At 42.7% G+C, this 22,514-nt stretch overlaps 1 protein-coding gene across 3 annotated transcripts in view; it reads left to right on the plus strand.

The window, feature by feature from the left end:
• The window catches only part of ephb1 (EPH receptor B1), a 143,986-nt gene that overhangs the window by 50,551 nt on the left and 70,921 nt on the right, over window positions 1-22,514 (plus strand). For all 3 annotated transcript variants that reach the window (XR_004213020.1, XM_031854691.1, XM_031854692.1), the window contains exon 3: window positions 11,270-11,951. Coding sequence is in view for 2 of the 3 variants with exons in the window: in XM_031854691.1 (XP_031710551.1) it covers window positions 11,270-11,951 (682 nt within the window). In the remaining variant the exon portion in view is untranslated. The remainder of the gene's footprint in view (window positions 1-11,269; window positions 11,952-22,514) is intronic.

Here is a 22,514-nt window from a genome sequence, read left to right on the forward strand (position 1 = left end):
GAAAAGTCCTAGTCTCCTCTTGGTGCACTAGATACTCACATCTATTCTAATACTGTATGTATTCTATATTCTAATGAGCTGCATGTGACATAGGAAGGGCAGCAACATCTGACTGGCTTGTTGAATCACGTGTTTTTAGATCTAGGCAGCCCACAAAAACTGACTGGGTTGTCTTATTTCATAGTTTGTCGCTTGGTAGGCACTCCAGATACCCAAAAGCACTGAACCTTTTCATGATATGTCCCCTTTAACACCACCTATGCACCTCTAGGAAAATAATGATTTCCTGGTCATGTATACAGATTTCTAAAGGGTTTTTATTATGTGTGCATGATAAAGACCACATAAAAAGTCCTACAGCGAGGTGAAAAGAAATATCTGCAAAAATAACTTGCAGCGAAACAGCTCATCCTTTGAACCAAAATGATTAAATCCAGGGTCGGTCTTGAAGTATAACTTAAAGCAATTAAAAAGTTCAACCATTGCATAATTTAGCTTGCAAAAGTGAATTTTATGTTAGGTGTAGAAACAACATGACAAAAAAAAGTGAGCCCACTATAGAGCCATTGCTTAACATTCCAAACACCATTCCCTACATACCATGTTTAGTTAGATACAATTAAACAATATCTGTCTAGACATGGTAGTGCACGGGCAGAAATCAGATTACTCGCCAATTTAATGTGAGTTTTAAAGCTGTCAAACTTCTGTTGTGGACGTAATTGTGTTATCTGATTTCCTGCTTGATTTCTCACAGTAATCTGGTTTCCTGTGTGCATGATGTAAGCACATAGACACTGTGCAGAGAAGCAAATTAGGAAGGTGACAAATCAGGGTATCGTATTATAATAATTTCAGGGAATTTTATGAGGAAAGGAGGGTACAGTGGGAATGAAGAACAGCAGAAGAGCAGGGCTATGTGTCCACTAGGTGTTCTGAAGAGCAGGATAGTGCAGGAAGTGCTGGGAGCAAGCGCCAGAAGAAATGCTTCGAGACGCTGTGAGGCTCGTAATGTTAACTAGCCTGTAGCAATATGGTATACCACAGGGAAATATATAGATACTAGAACCATAAAGGCACAGTCATACCATGAAGAGTCAGCGTTTAGCCCATATGCTCCAATATATTATTCTTTATGTCTCTCCAGTCACATTTTCTACGAGCTTTTCTCCCTTCTTTTCCATTATAAGCCGTGACGACAACTTAATAAGACCCCTGTTGTAACTGGAGATGTTCCCTGAGGAACCCACAAAAATGTTGATGACTAAGGTGACCGAAACTGTAAGAAAATAGAAACAAATCTTGATTCTTTTCCTTCACTTTGATAAATGGGGAGTGAGATTTAAAAAAAAAATGCTTTCGTTTGAGAGGGAGCAGATGTGATTAGGGGAGTGAGGAGTGAGGAGGAGAGCAAGGGGCCGAGAGTGAGGGATGAGAGGAGCTGGGAGAAGAAAAAACAATAAGTAATGGCGGAGGAGCTGAAAAGGGTTGCAGGATCAGCAAAGGGGTGTGACGAGGGACGGGGATATGGAGAAACTGGAGTGAGAGAGTGTAAGAGATGGTGTGTGAGCCGAACCAAAAATGTCAACCCTGTAGAACTGCAACATCCAGCTGCGGGTGTGCCTGTGGAAGAGAGCTCGGGTTATGTGACTCTGAGAGGTCATAGAGAGAGTTCGTTGAGAGCCTTGGGGGGGGGTTGAGGGGTCAGCGGGGTGGCAGGGGCTGCGCCGAGAGGCTGTGGGTGCTGTCAAGCATGTAGAAATAGAGCAGGTTGGTGTGGTTATAAGGAGCTTGGGGAGAAGAGGGATAAAGAGTCAGCTAAGTGAGCAGAGGGAGGGGTGTGGAGGATGAAATGCTGGGGGACACAACGGACAGGAAACAGTGTGTGGAGTGAGACGCCAGCAGAAAGATGATGAGATTTTGGAGAAACCCGCCTGTCATTTGGTTGAAGCAGGTGCAAAATAAGGGAAGGAGACAGAATGGATCTCACCCTGACATGTTTGTTAATATACACTCCCTTGTATTTCCACTTGAGGACTTGTGTGTGTGCTCACGCATATTTCAAGTGCCTGAGTTCGCTGTTGCATATCTGCACCGGCATACTATGTGAGAGTGCAAAAGAGCAGGTGTTGCTGGATAGGTGTTTTTTGGGGCGGGCCCGGGCCTTGGCTTAAGCAAAACTCCTGTGGGCCTTGACTGGACAGGTGTCAGCATACACTCAACGATTCCTAAAGAGCACAGATAGATCCATAACAGCCATCTCACCATCTGCTGACCAGACTCAATACACCTCAATTATTCATATTGTGACAGACAGACAGGCAGGCAACGGGCATCAGGGAACATGGGAGGGAAAAGTAAAATGAGGAAAGTGAAGGAAAAAAAAAGAGCGAAAGGTGGAGAGTAGGGAGAAAGAGGCTGATTGGAAGTAGATAATAAGAGTCGGTGAGATGGAGTCAGAGAGAGAGAGAGAGAGAGAGAGAGAGAGGGATGGAGGTGAACTCTGAACCTGCAGAGCTCGAGCTGAAATGGAATGAGAGGAGAAAAAACGACAGTGAGTCATGCTGGCTGCGCTTCAGCGGCCAGGTGAGAAGAGTGCCTTCATTACATGCACACACACACACAGACAGATGGATGGAAACTGCACACATGTATAAAGTGTGTATGTGAGAATTTAGCACATGCATACATTCACATATTAATACATAACTCCCTATAAACTCTACAGGAATTACTGTACGGTTAAAAGGAAGTTGAATCTATATCCACGCAAACACGTACACGCTGTCATTGTCATATCAGTGAGACCTGTTTCATTTTGCCTCCATGGTTATTGAGTGTGATTTAGGAGTGTAGCCAGACTGCAAAATTTGCCTGGACTTCAGACACGGACATCTCTGCTCGGGATGAAGACCAGAATAGTAACACAACGAATCACTTAGATCACAATGCAACCACGGCTTTCTGTCCTGCGTGTGTTTGTGCACGTGTGGGTCTGTGTTTGGGTGTGTGTGTGTCTGTTTGTATGCCTATGCAATTTTGTTAATCTGTGTGTAGAACCACTCCCATATCATATTTTAGCTCTGAACATTTGTATTTTTGTTGGTAAGATTTCATTCACAGCAGCATCTGCATACAGAGCAGACCAGTACAGTATGTGTGCAACACAAGCAGAATATAGTTACAAGCTAAATCAGGCTTCATCATCATCATTTCTTTTTAACCTTTTCTTTTCCACATTTTTTACTTGCCTCTTTGAAAATGAGACATGTGACTACCTCAAATATTTATTTCCTTCCTGTGGATTTCCCCTCCATATTTCACACATAAGAATTCTCTTGGATGTATTAGGAGCCAAGGACAGATTTTTCATCAGAGATGAATAAAAGAACAAAGTGATACAACAAAAAAGAATGGAGAAAATGAGTCTATCTTTAATTTGGCATGAATTTGGAGGAGTGCGAGGGAGTGGCTGGAGGCTGACTTATGTGTGTGGGAGTGACTGTGTTTCTGCTGCGGTACCTGTAGTACCTGCTATTTCGGCAGCCCTACAGAGCTGGCAGAAATCCTCCATTTCTTTTACCCACACTGACTGTTTCCGTGTCCTTTTTTTCATCCTGCTTTTCTTTACTCCAGCTCGTCTGTCTCAAAGCTAAGACTGCCTTTTTGCTCTATATTTACCTAACCAACATCCCTCACCCTCACTCCCTCTCCATGTCTTTGTGTCTGGAGGATATAGGGCTGTCAGGTGTCCTGCTTTGAAGGATTTTTATACACATACACACATGCGCACATAGACCGGCTGGGGCCTCTTTGCACCCAAAAGCCTTGATACCTTGCCATTCTGCCGTCCCCTGCTGACACGTTCTTTATGGTTTGTCCCTAAATGGCCTCGCCTTGGGCCATGGGGGGCCAGGGATCCTGCAGAGCGACAGCTTTCACTCTTTCACTCCCTTCACCCCTTGTTAATACACTCCATTTTTGTTCATCATTTATACACCTCTCGCCCACTCTGAATTATTTAAACTCTTACTCTTATTCTGCTCCATCTGTGAATTTTTCTCTCTCCTGCCCTTCGTCATCCACTTTTAGAATTTTCATTTTCTTCTCTTTACATACCTGCTGGTGCGTGGGCACATCTCCAGTTTCAATATAGACACACAGTTGTGATGAATCATTAAGTCGTCCTCCTTATGATCCTCCACAACAGATCTATAAGGTTGATTCTTTTACACAGGGCGACTCCAGGTAATGTTTCTTCTGGAGACTGAAAGCCCTGCTGAGGCACTGTGAGCTGCATGCTTCCTGTGAAGGTACTTGAGTGGGTGTTACCAGGTCATCCTGTGATAAAAGTCTTCAGGAAACAGTTCTCTGTTTCAACACAATTACATTACCTTGTTTTTGTTCTTTTTAAATGCGTTGTTAAGTGAATGAAGCTTTTTATTTTTAGGCACGCTCATTTAAGCCTTATATGATAATTGTGTAAAGACGTGCACAAATTACCACGTTACTATCGTTTAGCAACAAAATTAATAATTGGAGACTACTGACACTTAAAATGACTTCTATAGTAGAACATGTTCATGTAGATGTAACAATATGTGAAATGGGAGGTAGAATTTCGAATTTTGAGTTAGAACAATCGTCATTCATTTTCATTACCACATGTTTCAATGGTAAAAAGTGATTAAATAGAAGTCGTCCAGTAGACATGCTTTCTATTTTAAACATCATGTATAAGTCACTTGTTTCGGTTTTTCCACCTACATATAAAATAACCTTTTAAAAGCTCCACCACCCATCATTCTCTGTGAATTATGTTTGTGTTAATAATAAGATCTTCATATTTCATATCTTCTGTAATGATGAGGCTAAATTTAAATGTCATTCTTCTTGGCTGGAAATAAAGAGCATTTGTGTTCATTCTTAAGCGTTCACTGAGTAACTACAGTAGTAACTACTACTACAATATCTGTGAGGGATGTGTTCCCTATAGCGGCTCAGTCTAAAAACATCTTCAGCCCAGCAGATAGACTGGTAGCTTCAAAGCCACCAGCATGTAATTGAAAAAGCGAGCGTTAATAACGATATTACAAAAGTTGGAAAGAGGAGTGGGGTAGTGGGGCGCCTGAGTGGATTGTTCACTTGAATGGCGCAGCGTGATGCCACATTATGTGCATCTCGTACAGGATCTGAAAAAAAAAGGCATATCAAAGACATTTGGAAGCATGGAGGCGAAATTGCATATAATGTATCAACACAGCTTATTTCTCACTCGCTATAAACGACACAAATTTGGCATAAAAGCCCCCTGTACCAATGAAGCAGAACAAGCCTTGGATAGTTTTTATTCATACTCAGCAACATCAACACGATCTCGCTTGCCTAACGCCTCAGTTCAGTACATGTATTGATCGGGGGCCTGGGCGTGGCCGGGGAGCAGATCTTCAGTGTGTCTCATTCTGATGCAGACGGACAGAGTTCTATTTGGGCTCAGTCAAACCGTGGGACTGTAATTATAGAGTGGCTGGGATCTGGCAGGACTGGGAGTGTTTCAGACATCACCATTTCCTCCCCATCCATCACATTCAGCCGGGCGGAACTAGGCCACAGATGCCGCGCAAAATAATCATTCCCATGCAACTGGTCTGACAGCAGCCCTCATTCAATAACACAGCTGATCAGAAATGATAATAGCAATCATGCCGCTGCATATTTTAGAGGCCCAAGTCTGATTGTGTGTGTGTGTGTGTTTGTGTGTGAGGATGAGGAGGAGGCGTAGCTTTCAGAATAGGTGAATTCACAAGACCAGCATGTGTCTCAAAGCTTGTAAGAGGATGTGAGTGAATGTAGCAGCAGTTATTGTTGCCAAAGCAAACCAACTGTTGCTACATGACATGTCCATTCATTTTACTTCAAAGAACAGACGCAAAGGTTGAAATGCAAATATGCCCACTAAGTCAGAGGGAGCCCTGTAAAGAAAAAAACTGTCTTGTGACTACCGTCAGCGGTGAGCTTTGCAAAATGAGATGAGCATCTTTCAGCACGGGCATAAAGAGTTCAATCCCTATCTCAGCTTTTCATGTGCAGCTATAATCCACCGTCCTTCGGAGACCTTGGCCTTTGCAAATATGTCAATGCGAATTTCACCTGCATGTGCACCCTTCCCTGTTATTTTCTTTTCTCCTTTTATCAAAAGCCAGCTCTTTTAAATGCTGATTTATTCATGCTTAATTATTAAAAAAATGGATTCTATGAAGGTATACTTTCCTTGCCATGGTACAATGTTGTGTTGCCATGAATAACAAATAGCTTCATTATTGAAATATTCATCCTAAGCTTGTAGTATGAAAAGCAATCTCCTGCTTGCCTCCACCCACATGTTTTAGTCCTGCATTGATAGACGAACAGACAAGTCTTGGGTAGAAAGTGTTCACAAATGTGCCAGCCATTTTATTACAGCTATAGTACTGTTGGCAGAAAAACTATATAAACACAATCTAGTCCTGGAATTCTTTGGGGATTCTCCCCCCCAAAAAAGAAGCAACCTTTTGAAGGCTATAAGCTCAAAGTTGAGTGCTTTAACTGAAAAGGGAACAAATCATTCAGTTGTAAACTGCACCAGCAGAGCGTAGTCTGGCACAAAGTTGAGGGGAACATGATGATGGTGGAGCAGTTACATTTGGCCATTGCTGTCCACTGTTAAGTACACCTTTTGCCTTGGGTCCTGCTGTAAAAGCCCATCATCAGACTGAATAATTGAAGTTTTGCTGGCCGTTCAAGAACCAATTTCCAGGCGATCATCTGCTATTTACGATGGCATTTTGTAGACCTTTCTAGGCAGAGGAGCTTTTAATGTGGAAATGCTCTGAGCTGCTCGTCATCCATCTGTGTTCAGTATCTCTGAGCATGTAGTATTAACTGGTGCTGATGGATTTTAAAAGCAGTGAGTTAGTGGGACTCAGAATCAGACCATAGTCTGGAGGTTAAAGATCAGCCCAGTAGATGCTTCTCTTTCTCCATCTCGTGTAAATTGACTACCATTAAGTTATGAGCTTAAAGAAGTCAAGAACCATCTTTGAGTATGTTCAGCCTGAGCCACAACCAGACCTATTGGCTGCCAAGTGTTTTGGCAAGTTTGTATGATTAAGTGTAGAGTTACAGTACATCAGGACAGAAGTCCTATTGCTCTTACTTTATTCCTGGATTTCATTTTGTGGCAACCACTGGCAAAAAGGTTCAACACTTAATAGAGTCTGCCAAATAGTGACAGCATTGAAACATTGATACCACTGGCAGCCATGTAGTTGTGTTTGCAATGGTCAGCTCTGCAAAATCCCCAGAGCAGGGACTTTTGGGGGATAGGAAGTATGGCTCAATAACTACATTAGGATCTAGGTTCCTTGAGTTGAAAATCAAGTAAAAATTCTGAGGTCCTAAAAAGGTTTCTGAAAATGTCTGTTTTTCTAAAACAAAAGATGAACCTGGTGTAATGGGCTATATAACCTTTTGTACTATTCTCAGGCCAGACCTCTTCTCCATAGCTTTTGTTATATCTGTATCAAGCTTGACTGGAATCTTACAGCATGTGTGCGGTGGCTCCTGTGCTGTTGCCACCATGCCTGCTAAATAACTCATTAGTCCAGTCTATTTCTCCTATTATTGTCCACAGGTGTTACATCCAGGTTCTGATAGGTTACCCTCAGCCCTACGTGAGCTCAATGTTGGATGCTGTGGTCCTGTGGTAGAGCAAGACTTTGGCCATCTGAGCTGCTCTGTGTTATTTTAGCCTTTGAAGGTAATGGCAGGAGATCAATGTGATGAATGGCCTTTATGAGGGCAGAGTATTGATGGCTTGATGGCAGCGAGCTGAGGCTGTGCGAAGGGGAACATCAGCCTGAATATATTACCCCCATTCTACTTGATTCCTTGTGTTTTTCTTTTATCCATCACTCTGTCCTTTTCTTTCCTCTTCTCGCTCAGCTTCTAGCTCAGCTAGCTGTGACTGGTCATTAAAACGAACATTAAGCGCTCCGTGAATCCATAGCTCCTCCATCTCCTCGCTACTGCCCATCAAACAGTGAAGCCATAATGACACACACAATGGCCACACTTGACAATCAGGGGAAGAGAGTCTCCTATATTACTGGCAAATGTAAAGCTATTAGAGTGGAGCCAATGGGTACATTTGGTTGGCGTAAAAATAAGTGTTGTGTAAAGAGGCTTTGAATTTTTGTCTGGTCATTCATCAGCAAGAAAGTTTGTGTTCAGTGAGATCGGTAATGATAAAATATACACAGCGATGCAGAAATGTGTACAGTTAAACTGATTAGGAGAGAGCTGACTTTATAAAGGCACATAAAAGACTCTCGAAAGTGATGTTGATCTGTCTCATCTCTCTACCAACTGTATTCATTTAGTTTTTTATTTCAATTTCATTAAGATGCGATCCACATCCGCTACTGCTCTATGGTGTCTTCCCTGTCAGAGACCATTATCTCTTATCACCTGAACTTAAACGACATCTACAGCAGGGAGAACATGTGTTGGAGTAGTACAAACGAGGACTCTGGAACATAGAGATCACACTCCAGTCTCCAGTCTTCCACACCTTGTTCATCTTGAGCCGATATGAATAATACATGGCTCGAACATACATCTGCGCTTATGTCCACATTGCATGGACTAAATATACGCAGTGCAGGACTAACAGTGTCATATTAAACACAAATCCTTGAAGAGCAAATAGATGCAAGGATCAGGGAATTCCATTATCAGTAAGGTGACGGGTGATGCTGCCTTCTCTTCTCCCTCTCCTTTGGCAAGGTCAGAGAGATGTCATGGAGAAGTGCTGGAAAAAGATTTGATTTAAATGATGTAAAAGGAAAAGCAAAGAAATAGAAATAGGAAACCTAGGCAGTATTGATGTGACTGCAGGGCGTGTTGCTGCTTTCATGGATAGTGTCCTTGCTATTTAAATGCATGTGTCACACGCATTTCAATGTTGTTAAAACAGGAGGAATGCTAACAATTGCTTAAGAATTCACACTGATGTTAATACTCAGAGTAATCAAATGTTTTGGACCTACAGAAGCAGAAATGTGTTGCGTTGCCTTCAGCAGCAAAACAACGGCCAGCAAATCAATATGTGGTCGGTAAACCATCAAATTATGAACAGCACGATCCCTGAGTGCACGCACACAAGCGTAAATAGCAGCTGCATACAAAGCGCCGGAGGGATGCGGAAGTTTGATTTCTGCTAAGTAACTGATGCACCTGTAATAGTTTTCTTTCTCTTTGACACAATGGTGACACCGAATATCTACCAAGGAGGAAATAAAGCTCATTATTATATGGGTCAATGAATATCTGGACAGATTTCAGACGGGCATTATCGGAGATGCCTTGGGCATCTCTTTGGCGTGAAAGATGGTGGTCATTTGGCTAGACGAGGGGCGGTGAGGAGCCCCTCCTAGACTGGAGCGGACGGGTGCAGAGGAGCCTAGGGCTAGCTGTATTAATGAACAGGCAGTGCTGAAAGGGACAGGTTCCTGTAATCTTGATGAATGGTCATTACAGAGCAGAGACGAGGGAAGAGAACAGAAGGGGAAGAGAGGAGAGGGTGAGGAGAGTGCAATAGAGTGGGCACTGAGGGAGCAGCGGTGAAAAAAGGCTTTAATTTGCACCTCAGATTCCTGTAAACTCGTTTATCATGTCAGCGGTGTCACTGTTCTCCACTCGTCTTCTCCCTGCCCCCCACCTGACCCAAACCTTCTTGTTTTTTTTCCTCCAGACATTGCCACGTATTCCTCGGGCCAAATAGTTTTATGATCTTAATTGTTTCGGTTTATTTTCCAACCCTGAATTTGACGGCCCACTATCCCCTGTTTCTCGTCTCACGTGTTGTTTTATTGACTCATCTGTCAAGATTTTCTGAAGAAGCCTTTCCATGGTTTGACCGGTTGTCGGGGCTGTATGCGGAGAGTTGATGTGTTCACCTCTCCATTAGGTCTGATTGGGCAGCTGAGGCTTTAAAGGTCAGAAGAAGGAGGAAGCAACACGAAATATAATGCTCACAAGAAGCATGAACTACCTGGATGCTCTATAGACCTCATTAACTCCTCCTGGCCTACAGCGGTTTGCAGCATTGGTGGGGTCGGAGGAATAAATCTGTGTGCTAAGCTGTTATAGGAGTAAAATGAATGGTGTTATTACAGACAGTGGAAGTGATTTGAGGAGAAAATGTAAAAAAAAAACTTTCAAATCACTCTCTGCTCCACAAAATATTCATTTCAAGTCAGTGTGGCTTTTATGTGACTGTCTGCTTTTGTATTTCTTTCCTCATGCCTGCTCTACAGCTGTATGCCAAAGTGTAGCACACACATCACACATTAAAATAGCTTTACAAATTAAAATATCACATTAAGAATATATTAGACTGTCTGCCTCTACAAATTTGAGCCTGACCAACTTTTGAGCAGCTGGACAGTTATTCAAAAAATGTTTATCTGAAAGCAAGCTTCTAGGTAACCGTCTTTTAATTTCAGTAATTTGTCTTTCCGATTCACAGTGATTCCAGCCAAATGGTAATGGCACATTTTCATCATGATTGTGTGCACTGAGTTAATACCCCAAGGAGCCTCTGATTCACATCCAACATACTTTCTGGGTCACACCTGCAAGAAATGGCCTGCAGTGTATTTCAGTTCGGTCTGCAGGCAAATGCCTTTCCATCAGACCGGCTCGTGGCTACCAGTATCAGTCCCCATCGTTCTAATTGTAATTCAATAGTGCATAATCTTGAATTAGTTACAAACCATATTTTGTAACGCATCAACTGTGGTTAATAACGCATCAACTGTGGTTGCCTAGCCTATTTCGGCCTCGATGGCAAATGGCAGCACAACCAAATTAATTACGGGGTTTACACGGTGGTAGTACACATACTGCAGCAGTTGAGCGTATTTAGAGAACAAGATGTGATGTTTTTGTTGTTGCTGCACTTCAAGAATTGTTTATAATTCCAAAAAAGAAGGATGTGTGTATGGCTGAATAAACCCCACAGCTCGACACAGCTGATTCCCTTCTGTTAATCCAGGAAGTAGACTCAAAGTTAGTGCCTTAGGGAGATTACTGTTATATGTACAAATGATCTGTGGCTCAGCCAATATTAGCATTCCCTATCAAAAAATGAGAAAACACCACAGCCTTACCACCACTGATTACTAATCAACCATGTGCACTCTTCTCTCTCCTTCTCTTTCTTTAGTGGGAGGAGGTGAGTGGCTATGATGAAAACCTGAACACAATCAGGACCTACCAGGTGTGTAATGTCTTCGAGCCCAGTCAAAACAACTGGCTCCTCACCACCTTCATCGACCGGCGTGGATCGCAGCGCATCTACGTGGAGATCCGATTCACCGTGCGCGACTGCAGCTCCATCCCCAACGTCCCCGGCTCGTGCAAGGAGACGTTTAATCTCTATTACTATGAAACGGACGCTGTCATTGCCACTAAAGGCACCGCCTTCTGGATGGAGGCCCCTTACCTCAAGGTGGACACCATTGCTGCGGATGAAAGCTTCTCGCAGGTGGACTTTGGCGGACGCCTGATGAAGGTCAACACAGAAGTGCGGAGCTTTGGTCCATTGTCTAGAAATGGCTTCTACCTGGCGTTTCAGGACTATGGCGCCTGCATGTCTCTATTGTCAGTCAGGGTGTTTTATAAGAAGTGCCCGAGTGTGGTCCAGAACTTTGCAATCTTTCCAGAGACAATGACGGGGGCTGAGAGCACCTCCCTGGTAATTGCAAGAGGAATCTGCATTCCCAACTCGGAGGAAGTAGATGTCCCCATAAAGCTGTACTGCAATGGAGACGGAGAGTGGATGGTTCCTATCGGTAGCTGCACATGCAAGGCTGGATTTGAACCTGACAATGGCAACGTATGTCGAGGTAAGCAATAAGTAGAACTACATACATTTGTCATTAACGTCCTTTAGTTGCTATTTGAGAGTGTCACCTCTGATAGACGCAAGCACCGTGATTTTAAATTCTTCACTTTTTATCATTCTCTCTTTTTTGCTTTTTAAATGAGGGACTACTCATACTAGAACAAATCACTTCATTGAAGAAAGGTGACAGGAAATTGTGCTATTTTAGTCTTTCATATAACAAGGCGTCAGCGTACCTTGGATCACAGGTTTCTTCGCATCATTGGGATGTTTGAATTGATTTTGTTTCATGCATTTTGCTGAGCATGATGTGCCATACTTCTTCCTTGATCACATCCACCTCCGGCGTACTCGAAAGGCACATTAGCATTGATTCTTAATCTGTAGCGCATGCCAGCCTTCTGTGCAGCAGCCTACGTTACAGATGGCGAGAGGTTTGATTCTGCCTCAGCATGATGTGCGGAAGACTAAGTTCTAAGGAATAGATAATGGCGCACACATAAAGACGAGGTTAATCTGGGTTTTCAGTTCAAGCTGTCACTTTCTCTCTCTCTTATTCTGTCTGTGCTCTAATGCACCTTTTTACGCTCTGCACCGTGTTATTCAAACACACACACACACACACACACAAAGAGAAAATTTGCTCAAGGTGTCTCATGATAATATGAGTGGCTCAGTGCTCTCAGTATGGCGCAGTATTGGTTGGCCTATGTCTGGTTAGCTCGAGAGTGTGTGGAGCCCAGATAAGATTGATTGACGCACATCTGCTCCGATCAAAAAAACAGATATGAGAGTGCCACATATCTACAAAGCACACTGTGTGGGACCATGCTAACTGGATAGTTCTCGCATTGCTCTATGTCCTACGCAGAACACACACACACACACTCACTCACTCCGTGGCTAAGGTGGAATGACTTCCAAATGAAAATGACGAGGTAAAGGTTGGTTGCCTTCCGTTAGCTCATATACTGGAAGTTTTCATTTCACATCTAACTTTACCATCTCATCTCATCACAACTGTGTTTTACATTGTTCACAGGTCATTTTGTCTTACATGACTTTCGATGATTATCATCTTTTGTTTCAGAGGAAGGTACATTTAATTTACATATTTTAAAAGCAACTTTATATTCTAACCCACACCTATGGAACAAATATTTCACTGCATTATTTGCAAACTAATAAGTGAAAGATAGCAGACTTTAGTTTCCCTGCTGCAAATATTTGTTCCAACTGTGTGATATTCGAACTACAGCATCACTATTTGCAATAGAAAGTTTTAAACTAAGTAAAAAACAAGATCAAAAAGAATTACTTCTTATGTTTTTTTAATATTAATTCAAGTGGCCATCTGACCAATGGGACTGCAGTTAATTGTATTTTTTTAAGACTTCCATTTTACTTGTTTTCAATAAATCTGGGCCTTTCAACCTAGTTTTTATTGTAGTTATACATCAGGTAATCTATAAACATATGACAGAGCATATTTAAGCAGTGTGTGGAGGGTAAATATTTGAGGCAAAGTTCAGTACAGCAGTTTTAAAAGAAATTAGCCAAATATCCTCCCCTATGCTCAAATGCAAACAAACCTTCTCCACAAAATGTCCTTTTTTCCTTCCATTATTACATTACTCTATTATTACCTCAACCATACACACTCACAGCACAGTCATTGGAGCCTAAGTTATCCTCCGGTGATGGTAGGAGGCTTTATGTTAGTGGGGGCTTTGGCACTGCTGTGAACACCAACAACACACATGGGCTCCAACACATACACAGTCCCCAGGTAGTCACCGCACTACAAAGACTCTTTGAACAGAGGAGGAGATGTATATTTCCACTAATTCCCACAATCCCCCTGCTTCCCTTCTCTTAAGTACCCACAGCAAGTAGACTTCCTGCTGTGTTCAGTTTGACATGTCTCTCTCTCTGATGGAAACGCAGCATTATGGGAGGTGTAAGCAACAGCCTGTGGAGTGAGGGAGTTGTTAGTGCGTAGCTGTAGTAGACTGTAGTAGTATAAACCTGTACAGTGTTGTGTGGGTTGACCTTAAACCTCAGGACACACACAAGAGAGAAAAAGAGTTGGACTGAAGGAGAGAAACGGATGATGTTGCATTTCTACCTCTCATAGCTAGCATAGTCTCTGGAGACTCTTTTTGAATCTGTTCCCTTCTCATCTCTTCTGAGAGGCCCCTCCAATAAGAGCAATCTCAACCTTTTATTTTCCACAAAGTCTCTCTTCGTGGTCTTGTAATTCATTATTTAAACAGGGAATTCTAACCTTAAAGTGCTTGCGGAAGCTGAGTACTACAGGCAACCAATCAATTGGGGGTTGGTGCAATAACATGGCCTCAACATTGGGTCTGAAGTAATTGCCCATTAGAGATGAAGTAACAGGAACAAGAACAAAACGAATATGAGATCACGCTGAAATGATTTCCCTCATTGAGAGCAACATGAGAAGGAAATATATAACATGGGAAAGGGAAGGCACTGTGGTGCTTAAAAGCACAGGGGGGAATCAAACATGGAAATAAATTGCTTTGTTTTGAGCAAGGCTCAACAATCTATTGTTTAACAATATTGTCTGAAAATATTATAGGGAAAATAGAGCGTAGAATCTGAGCCTACTCAACACCCGCTTTGTAGAATATTGGAAATAATCAGCGTTGCTTGATATCAAACTGGCTAAGGACAATATTAGGTGTAAAGTATATTAACCTTTTGATGTCAAAACGAAACACACATTCAGTCTACCGTACTCGTAACAAAACATCCAGTCGCTAAATGTTCAATCACAAATCCATAGTTTTTGATACGTTCATTTTCTCCATAGTGAAAAGCAGCTGCTGTGAAAGATTACAAATGTTGCTTTCAAGCGACACATTAATAATTCTTTATTTGTTTACATATTGAGTCATTTGTTATGACAGAGAAAATTACCCTAATTGCAAAAGGTTTATGTTTGTTAAAACTGTGTTTGTATGTGTGTTGGATCAGTGTGTGTGGTGTGTGTGTGTGCGTGAGCCTCCCTCTACCTGACTGTACTTTCTCTAATCTATATGTTTTAATTAGTGGCAGGTAGTAGTGTGTGTGTGTGTGTGCGTGTGTGTGTGTGTGTGTGGCCTGCTGTCAGCTGGGCAGAGAGACCATGTTGAGTTGTTGTGCTCTGTAACGATGATACCAGCATGCCATCCTCATTACCAGCTCCCCAGCTCCCACACAAGCCATTTGGGTATCCCCCCCCCCTTCTCTCTTCCTCTCTCTTTTTCCCTTTCTCCCTCTCTCTACCCGTTGCCTATGTAAGCAATCTGCTAAATATTTTATCACCTCCCTGTTAAATCGAGCAGAGACGCTCCAAATAGCACCCCACTACCTCCACTAACAACGTAAAGCTTGTCTTGCGTGTGCGTGTGTGTGTTTGTGTGTGTGTGCGCACGTGTGTGTCCTGATCATCTCAAGAGTCTTAAGAGAGACTGATTTGATGGTTCTACTGGACCCTCTCATGGTCGTTGTCATTATTTCCAGCTGAGTGATTGATAGAATCACCTTTTTTAGTAGGTTTGCGTCACACCCGTCTCTGTGTTATCTTTTCTTTTTTTTTATAATCTGATATAATCATTGATCATTTTAATGTTCCTTGTATACTCATATATGGAGTGATTAAAACTCCCTGGTAAACTAATTATTCTGACGTTTAAACTCTTGAAAGTGAATGATGTGGCACACACTCCTTCAGAGTAAACCGGGCTAAATGCCATACTATGAAAAGCAATTCAAAACTTTGGAGTGCCTGTTCTTCATTTCGCACTTTTTCCTTTGGGAAACGAAATGTTCTATGCGCTGATCAATGCCTGCCTGGAGTCTATAATGCTGGAGTCTTATTTTATGAGGCCCTCTTTTATATTTTGTCTTCTTTTGTAATTGGTTAACTATGCTGAAAACTTATTGCTTCTCTTCTTTTTTTTTTTTTTTTCATATCTCAGTGGGCCATTCCTACAAAGATCATAGCTGCTCACCGTCTTCTCTATTGCATGAACTTGGAGACTGGGATAGGGACAGAGGATAGTAACAGCATTGGAATGGGTGGAGCTTTGTTTCAGCTATTGGTTTTTGCAAAGATGTGAATTACCGGAGCAGCCCTCTAGTCCTAGTATGAATCTTCTCATATTTTCTCTCACTGTTAGGCTTCAGCAGGCTTTTGACATGCTGGCACATTAATATTACAAACATTCAAATAACTTTATTTAACATTCTGCAGGCTGACAGTGGCAGCGGGAGATTCACAGCCCATTGAGCAAGTGCGCTTCCCTAGGCTAAGTGCCGATTCATCATGGCTGCCTTACTCCTGTCTAATGGCTGCCATCATGGGGCACGAGCACACACACGCACACACGCACCGACACACACGTAGACACACATCTTGGGCATACACTCAGAAAAAAGTGTTAGTTCTTCCATGAGTGCATTTTTAAAATGTGAAATGTATAGTGTTCCAGGCACATTTATCATGTTATTAACCCTAGCCTGAAACCTTATAAACCCCTATAGAGTTCATAGTCACCGACACCTGCTGGTTTATTTCTCTGTGTTAGAGAGATTAGGTAAAAAATAATTATTTCCAAAACACACACATACATACTACATTTATTTAAAGCTTTAAAGTTTGGCGTTGGAAGCTATTTACTGTAAATGTTTGCTTTTTCACTTTTCCGCTCCAGGGAGGCTTTGATTATCTGAATGTAAAGGGCTTGGCAGACAGGACCCACAAAGGCCCGGTAAGCTATTAGAGCCAATTCCAGCCCATTTGGCCTTGTCTACTTACGTTCCACAGAGTTTACTTCATTCGCCGAGAAGCATCCATCTGTACTCCCCAACACACACACACAGAAGCACCAACGTCTACCAAGTCACCTTGAAGCACAATTAAGTAAGCGTCTGACTCGTCCTGTTCCTATTAGTCGTACGGCAGCGAGGGCCAGTGTGACGAAGACAAAAAATGGAGTAGTGGGAGGAAGAGACGGAGAAAAGCTGTAAGAGAGAGCAGAGAGTGAAAGACTTCTTGTTTCCATGGCTCTCAATAGGCTGAATAGGGGGATGGCAGAGAGCAGTGGTGAATGAGTGTGACCCAAACAAAAGACTCTTTGAATTTAAGGCCCAAATAGAATATTTGTAATGACCCCAAACACAGATGCACTGCTCTCACTGCAACAGCAGAGTCAGTCCCTAATAATGTGAAGGGAATCCAGGTATGTTGTTCACGCATAATGGCAATACCCGCCACACACAGAGCTGTTCTTATCCCCCGTGGAGGGACACATACTCCTACTCCTATTATTTTTCACTCTTTCTGTCTTCCCTTTCACTCGCTGTTTTTTTCTTTCTAACCTTCAGTGCCTTACAGGCCATGTAAGCAATCCATTGTCATCTCTCACTTGGTCTTTCCTTTTGCTGCTGCACAGAAAGGCTTTTTCAAGAATGCTCCACCTCGACTCGACATCTCTTCCAATCTTCACCACCAAATCCAATTCAGTTCTCTTAATCTCTTCCTCACTTCAGTCTCAGTCATGTCTCCGTATCTCCTCTCCTCTCCTCTCCTCTCTTAGTGATGGACACTGGGCGTTGAGGCCAGTGAGGGACAGGGAGACAAAGGACCCCTAACATTTAGCAGATGGCTGGGGCTCCGCTAAATTCGCCCATGTCACCCTCACTGGCAAAACACAAAAGGCCAGCGGCACGAGGGGCTCCACTTCACCCCCTCACCCGAACCGTGTCTCCCATCCATCAAATTCCTCATCTTCTGCTTTTATGTTATGATGGCACGTTTAGGAAAACAACAAAGAGATCATCAATCATGCTATGGAGGGATCTCAGCTTCTATCTCTGTGTTGTCTTCACAAGGGATCAAAAGTTAAATGTCAAGAGAAATGTGGACAGCACGTAGAAAACCTCACTTTTCACTCTCCTTGTACTTTTACTGCCGCTGCAAAACCACAACTTTTCTTTTTTTCTCTCCTCTTCCCCCTCTGGAGTGTGCTCTGGGAGGGAAGAAAGGGGGACACGGGGGGCCCCCCCCCGAAGCCCCCCCCCCCCCCCCACCCGATTGAGAATGTGCAAACACCAACCTCTCCATCGCCCCTCATTTGTTGATTCCCCCTCTGCCTCATCACTGTCCATCAATATTCACTGTTCGGCTAATAACACAGCCAGGCCTGTTTGGTTTGACGGCAGAGGGACACATTTCACTTCGAGGAAGTTGTGTCATCCCTTCCTGGAGGTCATCAGCAGCAGCAGAATGATGGATGTGGATTAGTCAAGGTTATATTGTGGAACTTGTGGACTGATGATCTAATTAGAATTGAATTGCAATTATAGTAGGCCAATTATAGATCAATTTGTTCTGTTAATTTCACATGTAGTGAGAACTAGTCAACAAAGCAACCATGAAATAGGTGGTGGCCACATTTTCTATTACTGGAGTGGGTTAAAGGGTCAGCTTCCTTAATTTATAAAGAAACAAAAAACACCTAAGTGTGGTTCATGCAGAAATGCTAGTTTTGCTAGTTTTGCTTTTATTTAACCAGTTTTCAGATATCCATCCTAGGATATTTTGCATCTTCCACTCTCTCATAGAGTAAATTTCTTGAGTACAATAATCTATTTAATAATAGCAAAGTCAAAGTTAAAATTAAAGGAGAAATGTTGCTGTTGTGTTTTTCAACAACATGGCATTCGTCTCCATTGTATAGGGGTGGCAGCAGAAATTCCAGAATGAAACATGTATCTCCATACCTGTGCAAACAAAACCAAAACTGTCCAGCTGTAAGAAGAGGAAATATATGCAATTACTACAAAATTCAACTGACCAAGTCTGTGAAATTGTTTTCTTAGAGACCGTTTTCTGAAGTCTCACAAGATACAGTGCAAACATGTGCTTTTAATGTCAGTTGAGGTTGCACAGTGCCTGTAGATGGACTGAGTGAATCTGCTCAGCATACAATACAGTCAGCATGGAGATATTGGGATTTGCAATAAGCCAATCCTGCAAGCCAAAAGTGTATTTTTTTCCCCATGCTTTGTTTTGATTCTGTCCATGTGCATGTGGGCTTGAAATCAATTCAGAGATCAAAATCTCTGGACTTTGGGTCAAAGCTTGTAAGATATTTGTTCTCTTTTGTGGCAGGCCTGCACACAAATGAACAAATCCACACACACACACACACACTTTCCATCAACCCAAGCTGAACTTTGCGTGTCCAATTTCATAACCTAATCACGTTGGCAATAATTGCCGCACACTTGAAGCAAACAGCATTACAGTTCCACTTTAAGTGCTCCCTAAGTATCCCTGATTAAACATACTTGAAGAATTATGTATTTGTAATCTGTTATGACACCATGCATTATCCTAAACCAACTTGACTCCTTCTAACTGGCCAGGTCATATCAAACACGACCTCAAAACATTCACAATATGCAATTATCCGGCAATTAGACAACTCCCATAATCGGCATCGCACTATGTCATTGTGCGCATTTAATTGAATGTTTTCACTGACAGTCAACACAGCCTGTACTTTCTGGGGTCAGGACATGTGGTTCTGCAGAAACTAGAGAAAACGTCTCTTTTCAGACTGACAGACGACAGAAAGAGCCTAAACTCAATACGGCCTTCTCTGTGACAAATTATTGATCTTGGCTTTGTTGTCACTCCTCGTGCAAAAGACCCCCTGCTATGGCTGTCTTCCGAAAACGCCCACCGGAGAAGACATTGCGTGAATATTGAACTTTGGAAGCAAGACAGTGGAGAGGAGGAGTGTGTGTGTCTATCTTTATGTGTGTGTGTGTTGGGGGGGGGCACTGTGAAAAAAGGCGAAAGAGAGAAAAAAAAGAAAGAGAGCGACTTGGTAATCCTCTCTTTGAGCACTTTGTGCTTTGTGCTCCATTTGTTTACTGAGTTCCCACACTGGCTGGGGGCTGCAGCTTTTCTCCAAGACAGGAATTAGCATATTCAGACTTGTAGTCAGATCTGTGTGGCTCTTCATATGCATGCGTGTCCCTGTTTATTTCTATGCGAGTGTGTAGTTTAGATGATGTGAGAGCTTAGCGTGTCACATTGGCAACCCGACTTTAATGAAATCTTCAAAGGGAGTGTGGTTTTATTGAGTCTAATCAAGCCTATACTAACCTCTTAGACAGTCTCTTTTTTGGGCTGCATTTTGTAATAAAACCCATCATGCTTTCACTGCTTGCTGAGTAGGAACAGAGTCTGTGTCAACAGGTCGACTGCTGCCTACGTGTTGCAGTGGACAGTGTCTCTTGTCGGAGGTTGGATTGGCTGCATCGAGCTCCATAATGTTACAGAACGTTGCCATGACATAATATGGAAGATGAGGCTTCAAAATACAGTACATGTCAAAACTTGATACAGTTATTTTCTACATCTCTTATAATCAACACAGCTGTCTCGGCATTCCAGTCCTCAATAATTAAAGCGGCAGAATAAAACAGACTCAGTTCGATTCATGTTTTGTGCTCAAAGAGGTAACCTTTTGCACATTGCTGAATTATGTGAAACCCAATTCATGCAACGCATGAAATCTGATCCCTGAATGATTTTGCTACCCACTCTATTAAAGTTGATAGCCTGCATCTTTGGTATTCCATTTCTTCTTGTTCTCGTCTCCTTTCACTTAAAAATGCAGTGTTCACAGACGTGGACTAGTACCGAGAATAAAGATGAGGCTACTTTGTGACCATGCACTGAATAGATATGGATTATTGTACCATCCCATAGGTATGCACTGCCATGGCTGGTGCAGTGTCTTTTGTATTCAGTAGTGTCTCTCTCTCATTCTTTTAAAGCAATTTATTCTGTGCACAGTCAAAATATGTAATCTGCCCTCAGTTTACATCTGTGTTTGCTGGGTTTGGGTTATATGGCTGCTTTTAAAAACAGGATCATATTTTCTTTGTGGTCACACATTAAAATAATCCTCAACCAATTCAAGGGCCAACAACTTAGTTACCCACTACAAGGCTCATCTGTAACTGGTAAAAAAACAAGAAAGATTGTAATTGTAGTTGATGCACTGAGAGATACCTTTATAACTTGCCCTCTAACATTGTTTTATGATGTCTATGCGCAGTCCTAACAATTACAAAAAGTCCTTTCTTAAAGCCCAGAGATGATATCTTAGTGCTGGGCCAGCGTTACTGTACTGCTAGGCCAGACTGCACAATGGTATATGCTCCTCAAAGAGAATGATATCTGATTAGTCCAAGTCAGCATAGAGCAGAAGTCTGAGAAACAAATGGATTTGCTGTGTCTAGAATGTTCTCTGGGGGAGCTGGATGGGCTGAGATACAGAGACGCTGCCTTTGTGTTGGAGCCAGCGCGAAGCATAATAAGACCCTTTGGGGAATGAACCAAACACAGAGTGATAGGGACACAAAGGCACACATGCTCATACATACACTCAATTTCACAATCTCGCTGCCTCTCTTTCCCTCTCACTTTTTCACTCTGCCCGTCTTTCGCTCTTACATCCCTATTAACTGACCTATTATATTAATGGCTGTCGTGGTCGGCCTATCATTGTGTGTTTTGGCTTTGCAGCTCTGTTGCATTTCTAGACTTTTGCCAAGTTTATTTTGTCAGCCAAGTGTCCTGGCAGACTCCAAAGAACAGGACTAACAGCAGCCTTTTATAGGGGTATTATTGTGCGAGTGTACGTACATGCATGTGTGCGTGTGTACCTGCATGTATTCGCGTGTGCTCGCAGGCATGGCTGCGTGTGCTTCACACCCATCACGGCCAGCAAATCCTATTACCTCCCTCCTTTCTTTTCATTCTCTATCTCATCTTTACTGCCTGTTTAATTCCCTCTCTACCACTGTCCTCCTTCTCTCACGTACTGCTAGGAGAGCAGTCTAAGAGGGAGTGCCACAATAGGGGTATTAGCCAAATGTATATTAAGCTTGCCTGACTCGCGCAGGCAATGTGATGCTTTTACATCCCTAATGCCATGTGAATAGGCCTGCTGCTCCCTGAGAAACGCCTCCGTGAGCACTCGGAGTGAGGGGCCCTTTTACTGGCTCTCATGACCCTGGTCCACGTCGCCTGCGCCGGCCCCATCTCAGAGCACACCATTTTCGTAAGAGCTTAATCTGGATTGGAAGCCTCTCCATTGTGGAAATGATTTGAGAGGAGAGCTTCGGCCAGACAAAAGGGCCAGTCCTTTCTGAGGCTGGGGCCTCCTTAGCCCTGTTCCTCCCTTCCCATTCTTCCATACAGAGGCCCCAGCAGGAGCAGCTAATTTTTGTATGGAGAGGAAGAGTGATGGGGTGTTGAGTGGATGTCCGGCTTAACAGTGCCCCCAGTGGCATAGGGAGGTGAATGCAGACTTAAGAGACAGAAATAAGAGAAGAGCTGTAAAAAAAAAATATATATATATATTTATCTACCTCTTGCAGTTTATTTATCATTTGATCCAGGTCAGAATAGATCCTGTGATGCCGGCTGATAGTAAAGTTTTGTTTGATTCCACTAGGTTAC

The sequence above is a fragment of the Anarrhichthys ocellatus genome, unplaced genomic scaffold (genome assembly GCF_004355925.1).
Source record: "Anarrhichthys ocellatus isolate YVR2014 unplaced genomic scaffold, GSC_Weel_1.0 scaffold15, whole genome shotgun sequence".
Taxonomy (NCBI): domain Eukaryota; kingdom Metazoa; phylum Chordata; class Actinopteri; order Perciformes; family Anarhichadidae; genus Anarrhichthys; species Anarrhichthys ocellatus.